The sequence below is a fragment of the Orbicella faveolata genome, unplaced genomic scaffold (assembly GCF_042242905.1).
Source record: "Orbicella faveolata isolate gen_17 unplaced genomic scaffold, um_ofav_v1 contig_2, whole genome shotgun sequence".
Taxonomy (NCBI): Eukaryota; Metazoa; Cnidaria; class Anthozoa; order Scleractinia; family Merulinidae; genus Orbicella; species Orbicella faveolata.
Genome location: NW_028301547.1, coordinates 30,214,713 through 30,232,321, shown reverse-complemented (window position 1 = coordinate 30,232,321; position 17,609 = coordinate 30,214,713). Strand labels below are relative to the sequence as shown.

At 38.5% G+C, this 17,609-nt stretch overlaps 2 protein-coding genes and 1 long non-coding RNA gene across 3 annotated transcripts; 2 read left to right on the top strand and 1 right to left on the bottom strand.

Annotated features, from left to right (window-relative positions):
• Positions 1–2,144: 2,144 nt before the first annotated feature.
• Positions 2,145–4,429, bottom strand: LOC149112775 (uncharacterized). Its single transcript, XR_016207570.1, has 2 exons — positions 4,218–4,429; positions 2,145–3,846 (listed from the first exon to the last, which is right to left on the bottom strand). It is a non-coding gene; the product is annotated as an uncharacterized LOC149112775 (long non-coding RNA).
• A 3,141-nt stretch (positions 4,430–7,570) lies between these two features.
• On the top strand, positions 7,571–8,716 carry LOC149112774 (uncharacterized). Its single transcript, XM_089290780.1, has 2 exons — positions 7,571–7,701; positions 7,953–8,716. The coding sequence occupies exons 1-2, from the start codon at positions 7,587–7,589 to the stop codon at positions 8,246–8,248; spliced, it is 411 nt and encodes a 136-aa protein (XP_089146906.1). The 5' UTR covers positions 7,571–7,586; the 3' UTR covers positions 8,249–8,716.
• A 577-nt stretch (positions 8,717–9,293) lies between these two features.
• LOC110063935 (uncharacterized) lies at positions 9,294–12,276 on the top strand. Its single transcript, XM_089290785.1, has 2 exons — positions 9,294–9,431; positions 11,160–12,276. The coding sequence occupies exons 1-2, from the start codon at positions 9,416–9,418 to the stop codon at positions 11,696–11,698; spliced, it is 555 nt and encodes a 184-aa protein (XP_089146911.1). The 5' UTR covers positions 9,294–9,415; the 3' UTR covers positions 11,699–12,276.
• The last annotated feature ends 5,333 nt before the right edge of the window (positions 12,277–17,609 follow it).

The following is a 17,609-nucleotide window of genomic DNA, read 5'->3' as shown; positions in this document are numbered from 1 at the left end:
AAGCTGATTTAGTTCAACTCGTTTAGTTGGTGTGAATGGGATAATAATTTGAAGTTAATGAGGTCGTGATTTCCGAATCAGTTTGGTTTTTCTTCTCTCTTTTTCTATTTAGGTCTCTCTCATGACTCAATTAATCGTAAATGAAAGGACGGACGCATAAAAAGCTAGCGTCTATTTGTTAAGTACAGTAGAAAACTGAGAGCTTTGTGCACTGTTCCTAGGCATTTAGAAATTTATATCAACTATTTCCCTTCATATCATTATTGTCGAGGAAAAGGTTGTTGTTATTCATCGTGGTAGATGCAATAATAAAGTGTATTATCATTTGTCTCACGATGTAGTCACTTGAGATGTAGATCGCGACGTTTCGACTGCTTACTGCTAGTCTTCTTCGGGCGATAAGGTCGACTGATTGCACGGTATCATTTATATCACAAAGGTCGGCTGTAATTGGTGCATTTCGATCCTCCTATTGTTTCATTGTTCCGGCGAGTAGCTGTTCCCTCAGTGGTCCGCTGTTGTACCGTTCTCCTGTTGTTGTGTTTCTTGATCGTGGGTATCCATGCTTCAGGAATTTCAATTCCACTATCCCTGTTGATGTTATTAGGGTGAAGTCTTATGTGAATAGCTTCCTTGACCCTTCCTTTGTAACCGCGGATCACGTCTGCTAAACTAAGGTACATTCCTGTAGGATATGCAAATGTATGGCAGATTTCAACTGACCTGAACAGAGCCGTAGTATGCAGATCCTTTCTTCCATTTAAAATCTCCTGGCTTCATCTGTCAGGTTTTGTTGTTGAGCTCACAAATGCGTCGTTGTACGTTGTTGCCATCTGGATGAACATTAACCGACTTGCAACTTTTATTTTCGATGCATTTAAGCTGACATTCAAACTCGTCAACAACAGTAACCGTGTTCATGGCATGAACAAGTAAGGCGTGGTCTAAAAGGGAAAAGAAATTATAACATTTGTCCGTCAGTGAAAAGTGCAGCGTATCAAATCGACGCAAAGAAGAAAATGTTCGTATGCAAGTGTTTACCTACTAACTTGAGACTCAAAGACACTGCCACAAAAGTCTGTGTTTGCCGCCACAAACAAATATCGCAGGAAAATATTGAGAACCATAATGACCAGCTGAGTCAGGTACGAACCCGCCATCACTGACATCCGCTTCTTGTAAGGAGTGGCGCTTTTTTCTTCAAAATTTACTGCAACGAAAAGTTTGTCAAGTGTTCTTATTTATGATTTATAAGAAAAGCACGCCTTCTGGAGCCTGTTAGTGATTTTCCAATTTTTTCATTCTACTTCAAAACAAATTTTACCATGGAAATTAGTCAAAGCAATGATCTAATTGCATAGTTGTAATGGGTATAGCTACAGCAAGTGACTGAAGGCTGTTCTAATTTGTAAAAAAAAATCTATTGGTTGTCATGGGTATGCCCCAGGCGGTATTGGACACGACTCGCAAAGCATGCCGGGAGAAATTTTCCCTGAAGCTCATTTTCATCTGATCGCTGAACTGCAAACATCTCCGCGCGCTGATGGTGATGTCGAAATATAACTTATAGGAGGTTCGCTCGCATCCGATGCTGAAAGAAATCTGGAATGATATCCACATGAAATGTTCCGCACGCCAAGTAATAGCTGTAGATGACTTCTGGTCGATTTACAAAACCACCATTTTCAGTGCTAAACAGATGATTTTAGGAATCGAAGCTTCGCGGTTCGTCGAATCTTCACGGTTGAAAGATAAATTATTTCCGTTTCTGGTCTCTTCGAATTCGATCTTAACTTGCCGGAATTGAACCTACCTTCGGCACTACCCTTCTTAAATATCTCGCCTTGTGTGTGAAGTGTATCAGTGTATCGCTGGCCAACAACATGGTTGTTGACAGATATTATGTTTTCGTTCGACGATAAGAGAGCTGAGAAGTAAAACCTACGAAGAAAAGGGTTGAATAATTCGAAATCAAACAATGTTTTGTCCTTGAAAACTTGTGTAAAGTTTGATTAATCGAGTTTCGCCCGCTGTAATTCCTGATTAACCAAAAGGAATCATAAATAACTTGCTAATGAGCTATGGCTCTTTCAAAATAACAAAAATGATTTGCAATAAATGGAATTAAAAAACTAGAAGCTTAATGGGAGAAGTAGGGTATGTTTTGCTTTAATGTAAGTGGTAAAAAATAATTGTATTCGTCCCCTGTACCAGAACACACTTCCAGCAAATTCTTGTTCAACTTACAAATCCAAGATTAAATATGTACTGTGTGGATCTATTTTGTAGACAATGGGATAACACAATTTTGGTCTTGTTCAACTAGTTCCTTGAATGTGTTTAAAGTAAAAGGTCTCCAAATGACTTTGCCTCAGACATTGCCACTGTCAATATCCATGTTCAAACTGATGAGAGTTTGAGATTTCTCTTCACCTAGTGCTTAGGTGCTGGATGTAACTTGTATCTGCTCCAAGTGTCCATTCCTGGGTTCTCAGTACATGTGAGGCCATGTCAAAGGGAAATCCAGCTTGGTTGAGTTACATGAAATGAATGCTTGAGACAAATAATATACCTCATGCTATTTAAAGTGGTTGCAGCTAAGATTGCAGATGGGAGATGTGAAAAAAAAAACTGACTTACATTTACTTGCAAATAATAATTCAATTCCAAAGTATGCTTTTTAAACTGAATATTTGCAAGGTACAGACAAGCACAACAAAAAACCAGCAAAATAGCACGAAAACCATATTCTGGAAACAGCAGCCAACATTAAGTTCACTTACAAATTAGTAAACTGGAAGACTGTGAATGATAGGCACAGTCAATTAGCAATGACTGAATTGCTCATGGTCCTGTGCCTTCATTGCATGTCCTCATATCACAACTCTGCTGAAGTTTAAGGTTCAATGTAACTTGTGTAAACTAAAGGGAGCTTCTTACCCAGAACAGTGCTATGCAGGTTATTTGAAATATCTATCAGTTTAAAATTTATTATTTACTGCAAGTCCTGTGGTCAACAACACAGTGATCATGTACCGATATTAACATTTCCTACATTAGCTGTTAAATATTTTGCCAAAAACAGTCTCCACAGCACTTCCTCCTGTTGACTCGTAATGACTGTGACCAACTGAATTCAGAATAATCTAGCATGTAGCTGTATCCTAGATCATCTATAGTGAGATGTTTTGACTGAGATAACTAAATTGTAACAAAATTTTAAAATACAAGCAGATGCACTATATTGAACACTTGCAGTAGCTCTTAAAACTTGGGATTGCCATGCAGCTTTCTAAGTAGTCACTTGCTTTATGTTATTATGTATTCTGTTTTGGTCTATTCCATTCTAAATTTGATATCCTAAACAGCAGCAGGCTGTAGCTTTCCTTGTTAGATCACTTCAGTGTAAGTGGATAAATTTAGTTCTTGGGAAATATAGCAAAGTTAATTCCAAGCCCATAGTCTTTAAAAATACCAGCGGGTAATTCAGCATGTGCTTCAAACACATTGGCTCGTTCTTCTCCAGGTGGGTTGACAATTATGCGTAACTATACACATGAAACACTTGTTATTAATTTTATTGATGTATAGTCTCCCACTACTACCAACATTCAAAGGAAAACAAGCGTAAAGAAGTGGGAGATCAAAAATAATCAGCCATAGATGACTGAACAATAACATCCGATCCAAGAGTAGTAAATTTCTGTAAGAGATTACAATTCAAGACAGGTAGTGATCATGATAGTGAAAATTCACTGTAAATGAGATGATATCTTTAATGGACTAGCATCCAAAGCAGGATCCAAAACTCTTGAACATCGGCCAAACAAACGGATGACATACGCACTACAAAAAACAAACAAACAAACAAACAAACAAACAAGAACATAACAAGAAAACATTAAGATGTAAAAGGAACAAGCCGAGCCACACAATCACTCCCGCGAAATACCGCGAACATATGACAAATCAAGGAAAATGCCCCAACTTCAAGTCCGATTTTGACCGTTAAAACGGCGGGGCCCGCCTGGGCCCGCCGGACTTTTCTCAAAGTTCAACTCTCGAACTAAAGTTTCACACAAAAAAAATTCACAATACTGATCCCTGTTATCCTTTCAAACGACCAAAAGAATATCCATGTCAAGCGCGTGTGGTAAACAAACGTTTTCAACACAGCATGATTTCCATTGACTAGTTCTGATGCAAAAATTGCTTACCTGCACTTGAGGCTTGGCATATAACTGGTCTAGATATTACACTAGCAGCTCCTAGAAAAGGTTCGTTTGATTCTCATGATGAGTGCAGAAATCGGTCGAGAAACGACAACCTACTCTCCATTCGCAACGAAAAATGTGTCCGCCATTGCTCCGGCTGAGACGACATATGATTGGTCGAATACTGTCACGTGAACCGTGTCCAACACCGCCTGGGTATGCCCACACCAAGTTATTTTACGGAAGGTTATTATTATTTGTGAAAACAAAGACCTAATTGCATAGTTGTAATGGGTATACATGCACACCCCGCGAGAAGACGGTTAATCAGCTGATTTCTTGTTAGCTTTTGGGGGGAATATTCTTATATTTCTAGGAAATTTTCTTCAATATTCTAAGAAAAGGACTTAATTTTAACAATTGGTGTGCCGGAAACATGGCTAGGGCCTACCCGTGAAAAAGCCTTTAACGATCGGTATCACTTATATTTCACTGGACTGCTATTAACTTTATGTCGCTAATAAGTAGAATTCACTTGGTTCATCGCCAGGAAAATCTGCATCATTATCCACTTTTAATCGTGTTCCCTCCAAAATAGCATCGTAATTCATTCTTTATTAAATTTGTGTTATTCATCTAGAGTTAAGTGTTTATTCGTTTTAAAAATACTATTATTAAATTCTTGGTTCCTACTTTTATTTCCTGTCTTTAAGAGTATGATGCTGTGAATTACTCTTAGCTAGTAAAGTTGGCATTCACGTTAAAGCAGCCTCTTGGATTTCTCTCATTATCCAACATCAGTAATAGATTCCGTAACGAGAACGGCCTGTCAGTCGGTAAAGACATGACACGAGCAGACTAGGATGGAATTAGATAACGTAGAGGATCCACCTTTTTGCAAGATAAATATATTACAAGTAATGGGAATCACAAGGTACATCAGTTCTTAGAGTTCTATTCATTAACTGGTGAAAGATCCTAAAGATCCTAAAGATCCTAAAGAATGAAGAAAACTATAAAGTTGATGCCATGCAAGAACGTATTCGATGGACATTTTTCCAGAGTGAATGGCCAAGACACAATTTGTTTTCACTCATAATCAGATGCTCCAGACTCCCCGTTTTCTACCTTCCAGAACCTTGACGACATTGACTTTTACCTCAGGCATTTATGTACAGCAAATTAATCCAGATCACATACAACTATTTTCCTTCCTCAACTCCTGCTACTGCCATGAATTTTTTAAAAATTTTGGGCTAAGCAGTGATTCAAAATTGGAGTTAGACCTGGCAAAAATCAACAGCGCCAAAGAACTCGAGTTTAATCTCTTCAACCTCGTAAGAAAATAAGCTCCAACCGTACATCGATCAGTTTGGATCGCACTGAATTGGAATTCAACCACCAACGATGTCTCTGGCTGTGACTCGTACCTCATACCTTGTCCTCAATTCATCAGCATTCACCAGTTTATAACACGGTATATGGCTCGCGACTAGTGTTCACGGACCATACCAGAAAAAGGTGTAATTGTTGCTTTGTTAGTGTAGACATAATGAATTGTGAGTCAGTATTTTTTTTAATGATCCAGGTCTCATTTGCGGAAAAAGAAGAACGGCAGAGCTTCGAATTCCACGCGAATTATTTGAGATTTTAACTTTTGAACTTTTTGTTTGATAACTTAAAAAGAATATTCACTTTTTCGTATCCAACTGAAACACAAAGGTAGCTTAAACAAAATTCTTCTTCAAATCTACTCCTGTTGATAAGCGAAATAACCACAAGGGCTTACTATAGCTTGGGGAAGCCTCCTTCGGAACTTGTTTTTCCTACTCGTTGTGATAAGAAAAACGTATAATGATAACAAAATAACCATGGCCATCACAAAAAGACAATCACGCACTCTAAACTTCGGAAGTTCGTGATCGTCATGTCATGCAGCTAAAATAATGGTCGCCTTTTCTCTAGGAGGCTCTAGGAGTACTCACCATTCGTCGCAAGGGGCCGGTTTGGATAACCGTTGATTTATGACGAGGGGTTTTCGAAAATCAGCAGACCAGGCGAACTGGATGGCGTTTACCATTTATATGATTCGGTTTCTCGTATTGTTTTCCGTTGATTAAAGACTGGAAACTGAGGAACTCAGCAAATGGTAGGGAAGTTTCCGCCGTTTCGTTCCGAGCGAAAAACTGTAGAGGAGTACTTTTGGAGTCTACCTTCGAAAGCATTTACCAGAAAATTGCTGTTCCATTTGACTTTTAACCAAAATTTCCGGATTTTTTTCATTTTTGTCAAAATGATAAGCACCCTGGTTAAATATGGATCAACCCCTTCCCCAATCCCGCGGCGTGAATTTAGAGCGGTGCAAGTGAGACAAGTAATCTCCGGCACACATCGTGTCACCCTTGTCATTCTAGAGCTCACGTTCTCAGCAGCGGCCGCGGCGTTGCAACGGTCACAATGAGGATTAGAATTCAGAATCATGTCCAAACAAGCTTAACATTTTAGAGGCTATTTTGAAACTCAGATCAAACAGAGGAAAGGAATATATGATTGCTTTATAGCGGGAATTGAAATCAACAAAATCCGAACATAAATTATTTTTATGCCGACACAATATTCGCTCAATGAGGTAAAGTGATGAAATAATATACACAAGGCTAAAAACAACAACAGTAATAACAACAACAAAAATAATTTTGCCTTTGCAACTTAATTTTTTCGTTACAATTAAGGGTTGTCGTTTTCTTCACGGTTTTTTTAATTAGCTAGAATGGAGAATCCATTCAAAGCAATAAAGCACGCAGGTGAGACATTTCAAGTATTTACTGATCGCCTTGCGAACATTCGTGAACATTATGAAATTTACCATGATGATATTTTGGATATCGGGTGCAAAGCTAATAATTCCTTCGCAATTAAGGAATTTTAGCAACTGCGAGGATGTCAGCTTTACAGTATTCTCTTGCGGTATGAATTTGGTTTGCTAATAAAACTGATGGGGTTCCATATTATCTTTTTCACAAAGAAAAGTGAAAACACTTAAGCATTTTTAATCAACAATCTGGCAACTGCGTTTTAGCATTGGCAAAATCATTCGAAACGAACTTTCAGCTTCTTTGATTCTCTCTTCATATTTACAATAGATCCTTAGCCATCACAGTCTGCCTGATTAAGATACTCGTAAGCCATACTGAGCCGGCTGGTTTGATAGAAACTCACAATAACTCACAGCTTTAAGACAAATGTGTAAATTATTAATTATGAATGAACGTGATTTGCTAGGGTCATTGCAATCATTGTAAGATTGGATAGCAGTCACCTTGCTTGCAAATGTGATTGCAAACTATCGGCCTTCAGAGCAACACAACCTCGATGGCCGGTTCGTGCAGTGCTCAGTTTAGCTATGTCGGTCTAAACATATTTCTGGTAGTCTTCTTTGTTTTGGCAAACCAAGACTTTTGCGGGAACGTGTTTGAAACCCAAATTGGTAAGTAAACTCGACTCAGTTGAATGAGTCTCTCTTCTATCCGTCGTTTGTCTTTCATATGTGATCTCTAGGGATGGCTGTCGAGTTTCTCCTTAGCCGATTGTAGCTTCGTCGGGCAGTCGTGCATTCATTTTTTTAAATTCAATATATACTGTTTTGGTTAACTGTAGTTTTATTTTAGTTATGAGTACAACTAAAGTTGTTGTTGTTTGTACGTCGACAGAATTGGCTTTCTTTGTTTCTCCTTTTAGACCATGCCTTAGCTCGTCACATCACGAACACGGTTGTTGTTGTTGACGAGTTTCAGTGTCAACTAAACTGCTTCCAAAATAACGGTTGCAAATCCTTTAATGTTTATCCCGATGGCAACAACGCACAAAGACAAGTTTGTGAGCTCAACAACAAAACCCGACAGATGAAGCCAGGAGATTTTAAATGGAAGAAAGGATCTACATACTATGGCTCCGTTCAGGTAACTCAAAACGTGTACGTAAGGCCGGTTATCCGGCTTAGCCACCATTTCCCGGCTGTTGAAGGCTTTCAGTAGAGGTTACTTCAAGCAAAATAACAATATTAGCATGTTTGACTGTACGGAAAGTGATCAAAAGTTAATGTCTCCTCACATTGTTATATAGTCAGGTTTACTAAACCTTAAAAGAAAACCCATTTACCGAACTGTTTTCTTTGATTCCTTGACCCAAACCAGGTCTCCTTCATCGATGTTTCCCGCGAGCAGAATGAGCAAAATAAGAGTGGACAGTGTCATCCGGGATACAAAGGAAAACGATGTGAAACAGGTGAGTTCTTCGGTTACAAAATTCATAAAGTTTAGTACCATATTCGCAAATGATCATCATTTAGAATAATAAATGGCATATATGGGCTATTCGCCAAGCGTGAGGTCAAGACCGGGGGTTAAGGTGGTTGGATATTGGCCAAGTTCTTTTTGTTTTGCGTATTTTTAGACCGAGACGGAGTCCAAGTCTATAAAAAAAAAAAAAAAAAAAAAAAAGAATATCAAGCCAATATCCAGCGATCTTGACCGAACAAGGTTTCAATAAAATATTTATTATATGGGATACTGTAGACCATACAAGGATCTTCCCTTACGGGACGCAGGGCGTAATCCCGAACGGGAAAGATAGCGCCATATTGGCCGCTCGGGTAGCCAATTACAGCGCAGGACTTCGTTCATCTTGCTCGTTCTTGGAACTAGGCATTATTTGCGAGGTAAAATATGGGATCTATTTCAAATTGATTTTTGAGACACTTCATATTTTTATGATACTAGTCAAAATAGACTCAACCTTGTTAGTGCACTCCTTTTCAGAGATTCAGAAAGTCAACCAAGAAGTTTATCTCCTTATCCACTATGCCTTGCACATTGCTGACGAGTCTTAGCTGTCCACTGTTAGGCTCGTAGATACCTTAGTCTGGAGAGTTGTAAATGTACAGTGTGCCTGTCTTGTGCTGCGCCTATTTTCCCTAGCATAATTATTACATCCCTCAGCTATAACTGTCATTTCGGTAAGGATTATAAGAGAAACTTGCTCTCTTTATTTCCATACTTTCTTATGTAGCGATAACAGGTTTGATTTCCACTCAACCTGCTCATTCCTGTAAGGACATCCGGGACTCAGGAGACTCCAAAGGAGACGGCGAGTACTGGATCGACCCTGAGAAGAGTGGAAACCCTTTAAAGGTCTTCTGTGACATGACAACTGACGGAGGTAAGTCAAGGATAATGATATCAAGAGAAATTAGTAATAAAACTTTTTAAAAGCCAAGGAACAGCGCACAAAGGTCCCAGTTTCCAGCAGCACTTAACAAATTAACCGCAGCTTTTCATTTGTCTGTCCTTTTATTGGTGATAAATTGCGTCATAACTTTGTCAAAGTAGTTGTGGGCTCACCAAGCGTAGCCAAGCGACAAAACAAGAGAAAAACCGGGATATGAAAGCGAACTAAAAATGTTGGGTAAAAGTGCGAGAGAACTTGGATTTCGTTTATTCAAAATGATTCCCAAACTCGCGAAGTCGATAGACTAAAAACTCATGGCTGAGGTGCAGAAAGGGAACTTTTATTAGCTGGCTTTAGGTCTTTTATTAAAAGCATCTCATAAACTAAGCAGTCAAATTTGGTCTGGCACTTTCGTTGGATCTTAAGCGAATGATACACGGTTCAACATCGTTCAACTTTTGTTGATCAACGAATGTTGAACATCGTTAAGACTTGTTAAAACGTTGTTGCAACTTGTTCAATACTCATCCAACTTTTGTTGAGCAACAACTACACATTTTGGCGCGAAGTTGCAATGGCGGACGATCAAATGTTACTGTAGCTTTGTGCTTCGAGCGTTGTCGCCGTTGTTATGAAGCGTTGACAAAAAAGACGAAAAAACCGCAAAATTTGGACGGGTGAATGGTTAAGAAATAGAACAATATGCGAAGCATGTTGCACCCTGCTGGCAGAACTAAGAAACGTGGACATTTCAAGCTACAGAAATTTCTTACACCGTACAGGCACGGAAAAGTCTCGTACAGATTGATCAGTTGACTGGTGTTATCAAAAACTCTATTCGAGCTCAGTTGATTCCAACTCATCGGCCGCCATGTTGATATTTCGACGAAGCCGCGTGACACCAAACTCGAAAGCAATTGGTTGAAACCTTTTAACAAGCGGCCACTTGTTGAACGGAATAGAGCCAAGCTCTATTTTCGTTCAACGACTTTCAAAATGTTGAAGGGTATATTTCAACGTTCAACATCACATGATACACTGTTTAATATTTGTTGAACATCAGCTGCAACATTTGTTGCTCAACAAATGTTGAACCGTGTATCATTCGCTTTAAATCTAAGATGTAAGTCACTTCGGTCCGTCCCATGTTGTTCTCTAACGCGATTCCCGATCGCAGACCCCTTATTTCTTTAACAAACCTTCATTCAATTCCATTTGGAAATTCTTGAAAACCCGCTGAATTATTACGGAGTTGCGTCCATTCGCAAGAGATCAGCACTCAGCCTAGTACAGCAAGATAAATATTCCATTCATTGAGTTCTACGGCATGTTCCTCCTCGGCCAGTTACCGTCGGTTGAATCTAATCTGAGGAAAAAGTCATCTTGTACGATTTGATGTTTTTCTCTTTAAAGAACTCGCGTTTAGATGCAATTTGTCACAACACGAAACAAGCTGTAAAATTTGGCAAAATTTTCAAGATCCCCCGCATGAATGCGTCATATATGTGTCTGTGGTCTTATTGACTTACAAAAATTAGCTGGTAATGAACGTGCAAGAAATTTGATTTCTAACAATTTTCCTGTGTCGAAACATTTAAGGTTGAAACGACACGTGAAATATTGCATACCCTTGTCTGTTTTTTTTCGCAATAAAACGATATTTATGGTCTCCAGTTGCTTTGTTTGGTCACGTGATCACTCACCTTTGTCTCGTTTCAGGAGGCTGGCTTCTTGTCTCCTACTTCGTGATTGACAGCTCGTCCTCCCAGCTGCAGTTGTCAATAGAGACGTCATACAGAGGAATTAGCAAATATCACAATAACCAGACGTTTCTGACAAAGAGTGCCATGAATGAGCTCAGAACACACCTGTCTTTCAATCAACTGCGATTCCACTGCAGTAAACAACAGGGACGTACGTTCCATGTGACAACGGTGGCTAACAGCACTGGTGAAGCTGTAGTCCAGTACTTCAGCGGTCAGACGGATATCCAGCCCGATGCCTGTTACTCGTTTGTTAGAATGCGAAATGACAACTCGAGATTAGCAGGAGTTTGCGGTCAGTGGGGATTTAATGGTACGAACTATAACGTTGGCAAATGGGGGCATGCTCGAGATCAAGATAGATTGTATTATTACCCTGCTTTTCAAGTATTTGCTTATCACTGGGTGCTGATTCCACATGAACCAAGATGGGATTGCGATGACGGGGTTGCTGGAGTGTCTTCTGGTGATTTCTGGAAAGTCTTTGTTCGTTAAGACCTTGGTACACCGATAACTGGACAAAAGTGTTTATCTAATCTTTAATACGGACCAAAAATAGTTATAAAATAGTAATAAAATAGTAAGATAAGGCTTCTTGGTGAATGATTTGAGAGTAGGTCGTTTTAGATAGTAATTAACTTCTATAGAAGTGCGATAAACTTAACACGGGAAATCGAAAATAAAAATCCGATCGAAAATTATATCATGGATGTGTAGCTTAACAATAAAATGACATCAAATGAAATGATATAAAATAAAATGATGTTTCTTTCCTTTTTGTCGATACATTTGTACCTATAATAACCATGCATGTAATGTAAGTTGTTATGGTGACTGGCAACAAGTGAACATTCAGTCGAAAGGTGAAGCCAGGCGACCACCCACTGAAACCTCATTTTGGGTTTACATGTAAAACTACCTGTAATTTTTTTTAGCGTCATGAATTTTAATACGCAATAAACAATACAAAATTAAAATAATAAAGAGCATCACATTGTTTTATTGTAGTTTCATTCGCAAGTGTTGGAACCTCAGAAACAAGGTTCCAACACTTGCGAATACTTCCAACACTTCACCCCATGCAAGACGCAGTGCCTTAAAATTATTCCAGACTGGTGGGGACCCGTGAAAAGCCTAAAGGTTTTCATGTTTAGATATAATGGCGATTTTCTTTTCCCTTTAGAACTGACTGCATGCGATAATGAATCATTACATTCCATGCCGCCTGGCATCATCCACGGAGAGGGGGGTGGGAGCACTCCCTTATATGAGCTATATGGGTATGTGCGGCTCCAAAGGATATGGTTCATTTCAGCCGTTATGGTCAAACAGAGTATCAATTATGGCCATTTTGGTAATAAATAGGGTATGATGTTTGCACTCTAGTCTTGAAATGGGTATGTAGTTTTATAAGAAATTACTTTTTTCATCATTACCGATAAGGCCATCAACTAAAGCCCTTCACGATGCTGTTAACATCGCTCCGAACTAGGGAACTAATTGTAAGGCAGGTCTAAACCAGGGTGTTAATTCAAGAGTCAGGTCCTAAATAGAGTATCGAACTTTTGGTCAGGTCATAAATACAGTAGGGAAAATCGCAGATTTTGGTCATAAATAGGGTAAGTGGTTTAGGAAGCGGGCTGCACACCCCACCCAATTTTTCTGGGAGTATCCCCCCCCCCCCCCGTCCCGGGGCTTCATCGTCGAAGATTAATTTGATTAATGAAACTTCAAGTAAATATGTTTCATGCTCTAGGGATTGCTTGTCTGAAAGAAGATTAAACTTAGCACCCGGAATATAACTCCTCCCGGTCAAGAGTCAAGAGTCAAGAACGAGAAGATGCTGCGGGGCACGAGCCGCAGAAGAGTATTCTATAGCTTTTCCGAGTTTACCGAAACTGTACTTTTACAATCTTGAGAGCAAGGCCTTGAAAACAGTTCTGGCGGCCCCTTGGGAATATATATTTCAATTTTTCAATCAATTAATCTTTATTAAAACACAATATCAAAATGGTCTTCCTAGTAGTCGGGTAAAAAATTACAAAGAATAAATTAACTCAGTATGCTAACAGGATTACATTAATAACAATAACTAACGAACTACTGCACTAGCGTGCAATAAAAACTTATTCAAGTGATTATATGAAATATCATATATTTGAACTGCGGAGAAAGATATGAAGACATGATTGATCATTGCAGTCATACACACAACTTAGGCAGTTGTGAAATTAAAGCCTGAAAAAAATTCAGGACTCGACGGCATTCGAACCCATTACCTCTGCGATACCGGTGCAGTGCTCTGCCAACTGAGCTATCAAGCCAACGGGGAGCTGATCATGTTGTGAGTTTGTTATATACCCGTAGATGGTGAAGAATCCAACTGAATATATGAAATATCATATATGTGAAAAACGGGCCCTGCTGGCTTTTCTTCCTTCTGCTATTTTTTGTTTTACTACCCAAAATAAGGGTTGGGCTTCCTCTAGATCCGCTACTGTATAGTAGTGTTTACACGCTCTAAGGATTGCGTAAATTTTCTTTGAGGTAGCATTTATGTGGGCGCCGGTTAAGACATTCGTCAAATTGAGCACCAAGAGATTTATGTCTGCTCAGCCTATCTAATGGTGTATTATGGCCTTTGACTGTAAAATTATTATGTATTTGGGATAACTTGAAGTTACTTCCTATAGGTATGTTCTTAGTTTTCTTGATATTTAAAGTTAATTTGTTTGCTGTCAGCCGCGACTGGATTACATCCACATCATAATTCAATTTGTGTTTCAAGAAATATGGGTCTTCCGAAGATGAGGTAAGAGTCGCGTTATCTCCTTACATTCTGGGTTTTGAAAGAGAAATTCAGACGAAGTTTGTGCCCTGTCCACACTACGCCGGAGAAATTTAAAAACGCAGCTTTATATCTTCTGGTTAGGCCTATCGTCCACACTAATCCGTCACGCAAACGAAGCTTTTCGAAAACGCTCTTCAAGCCAGAGGAATTTGAAGACGCCGGGTTTGCGTAGACGTGTGGACGGAAAATATTTTGAAAACGAAGCTTTTCAAAATCGAGGACATCGTGATAATCATGTGGATTCACTTCCCGAGTTGTCTTCAAACACAAATCTAAAATAACCAGTGTTTTTTGCGCTTTCAAATTTCTCCGGCGTAGAGTGAACGGAACACATTTGATGCGTTTTCAAAGTGAAAACGTGGTTTTAAAATTTCTCCGGCGTCCTGTGGCCGTGACCTTATTCTACGCATCCAAACTCTAATTTCTTAGCTTAAAGCAATTATGAAAATTACGACGCCCAGCTGGATGAGACGTTTTGTTTTTTTCTTCTATTCTTTGAAAACATAAGAATAACAAGGTTTCATTAAGTGCCCCTAGCTTCCTACGAAGGCTCAGATAACAAATAATTAGTAAAAAAAAAAGCCAATAATAATAATAATAATAATAATAATAATAATGAATGTAATACAACAGAGTGTTGATTAAAAACTTTTTGTATTTGGCGAAAATTGAGATCTAGAAAAGCTGCAAGATAGTCAAAGGAAATGATTAAAAGTGCAAAACAACTCATATTTTACGCTGTCAAAATCAGCAAATGCCTCTTTTTCTACCAAATGAGTTTTATGCCTATATTTTCCCCATGTTTACATGGAAAGCTTAGCGACTTATGATGAACAAAAACATGTCTCTATCTTAAAGGCAAAAAAGTCGCAAACAAGAATTTGACCAATTTATATAGACATTGTTTCTGCGTGGCCAACCGGTACGGTAATGAAATACACATAAGAGCTTCGTGATCCGACCGAACTTCAATTTCCGAGCATAAGGAAACTATGAAATCTACTACCCCTGCTGGATGAGCAAGAAGTCCATTTTTAATCACTTTGCTCAACAATAAACATCCATGACCCTGGTACTATCAGACCACCTGCTGGTCCAAATAACATTTTGACATAGTGCAATTCAAACACTGCCGTTGAATTTTGTTATAAGATGACGTTTTTCGATATGAGTAACGATCGACTGCCCCTTGTCACTTTGTGAATGACAAATTCTCCTATTCAGCGAGTGCCGTTGCTGAGAAAATATCAATACATTGGACATTTAGAGGTAAGTTAGATTTAAAAGGCGAAACAACTCATTTTAAGGTTCATTTAGACTTGTGGAATCTGTAGAGAGGGGTGTGCATCTGGCTAAGGTCATGTTAGAAAACATGATAGTTAATATATGGCTCGATCGATACGCTGCTTGCCTAGCAAAGGTCTCAATTAGCTAAGAAATATTTGCTTATTTGACTTAAATAAATGAAATAAAACAACGAAAAAAGAAAGAAATATAATAACTAGGCAGCAAGGTAGGAAGTCACTGTCAGGCTCTGAAATAAGCAAGTTATCTGTTAGATCCTTGAATCATGGCTTATGGTATGTCTTAGTTTCGGAAAAAAAAAGATTGCGTGCGATATTGATGGCCATCTATCACTAATGATTCAGCTAGTGTGGGTACAAACAATGCAATAGAACTCTCGTTTCTCTGCAGTGTGGGTGTTGCTAGTTGATTCATTCGAACTTTTGGATAATTTCATGAAGTTTGTATACTGCAGGACTCTGCAGTAAACCGATGGCTCACTCCCGAGAGTGTCGTATAGCCCAAAATGCAATAATGTGCTCAATGTCCTATTAAGATGATTTCCGCACAGCATTTGAGCAATAATGGCAAAAACAAAGTTACCAAAAAAAACCTCATAGCATGGTAATATTTTGAACAAAGGTAAGAAGATCTTATAGAGACTTAAGCTCTCAAGCTCACCCCGCGAGAGAAAATTGAACTTAAAATTAAATTCCATATTTCAATAAAAACGAACGTTTCACATTAGTTGAAAACACAATAGCACATGCTTTAAGTGTTGTTACGAGGTTTGACATTAAATTTCTCGAGAATGCTTGGGGATTTAATCGCGGGGCCACCTAGAGAAATGAATTGCAGTGACATGTTTTAAATAGTTTTCAAAAAGGTACGGTACTGCGAGTAGAGTTTTACTAAATAATTTTTGCACTAATTGCTCGAACGTTGAGCGGAATCCGTTTTAATTGGTATCAAAGTGGACAGCAAAAAGGCCTTAAACAGATCTCTTGATCTTTAACTAAAAGCATAGTTTTACGCTCCCTCTTATATATTGGAATTAATTAACCACTCGTACAATTTTTGTAAGGTCTCGTCTTGCATATTTGTGGTCAAGTTAATATCTTGCAATACCCCACTGACACCAAATGTTGAAAATATAAGCTATACGTAAAGGGTATACCCCATCTATAGGGTGAATAAGGCATTTTTTCAACTTTATTTTTTCGTTTTGAATACTTTTCTAATTTAAGCTGCAACTGCTGTTAGAATCATTTGTACATTCCACAAAAAATGCCTTTCAAATGGTAGCTATCTTGTGAAACAAACAACTGCAACACACACAAAAAAAGAGGTCCCGAATGTGCTGTTATCCAGTGTGCGTGTAGATGGCTAAATGTACAGGCAGGATATTTCAGATATTATATTATTATAATATTATATTTTTTTTCCCTTCATTTTATCGTTCCGTGCAATTAGGCTGATCACTCTGTAGTGCCGTCGAATCTTGGATTAAGTAACTGAAAAAAGAAAGCTTTTGTACTTGGAACTCACAGTTTCTTATTCCTAGCTTTGAAGCTTTGCCTCTTGAAAACGTATCGTGCATTATCTGTGAGCCTTTTCGTATGGTTAACATGCATATAAAACCATCTTTTTGGGAGCAAAGCGAACTGTTTTAATCCTTTGATTAATAAGATTTTACGGAAACAGCTGGATAAAACAGTTTCAAGCTGCTTCAAGGGAAATTGAATGCACGAAGGAAATTAAATAGCAAGTAACGCGCTAGCTATGCGAAGTATCTCTCGATGTAGACATTCCCGATCAGAATAAAAAGCAAATTTGGAAGAGTGTACGAAACTTAATTAGTTCTGGTGAGCATTATGTTAAACGCCAAACCAAAATAAAAAAGGAATACTAAATAATATTTGCTTTTCGTGAAGTAATTACGACTTGGCTCCTTGGGTATATCATTTGAATCAATGAAGAAGCTTCGGGAATAAATTTGCTTTTGTACATGTAAGATTGGTGTCAATCTTTGTATGAAACAATCGTACATAGCTAAGCTACGTGAGCTGTCCGGATATAAGTACAGAGCTCCGTATTACAATTATGAAGCGTTTGATTATTCATCGAAATGGCGCGTGGAATAACACTACGAAAAAGAACATCGTGGGATATTGCGGCATAAAACATAGCAAACAAGAAAGATATATTTACATTTAGAGGTGAGTTGTCTTGACGTTAAATTGTTGAATTGTTTACGTCTCGCGAAGTATT

What these genes read in the sequence shown, in the direction of transcription:
- LOC149112774 (XM_089290780.1), top strand. Translation starts at nt 7,587, where the DNA reads ATGGCCGGTTCGTGCAGTGCTCAGTTTAGCTATGTCGGTCTAAACATA. An exon ending in CGTGTTTGAAACCCAAATTG is followed by an intron (nt 7,702 to 7,952) that starts GTAAGTAAACTC and finishes TTCTCCTTTTAG; the next exon opens with ACCATGCCTTAGCTCGTCAC.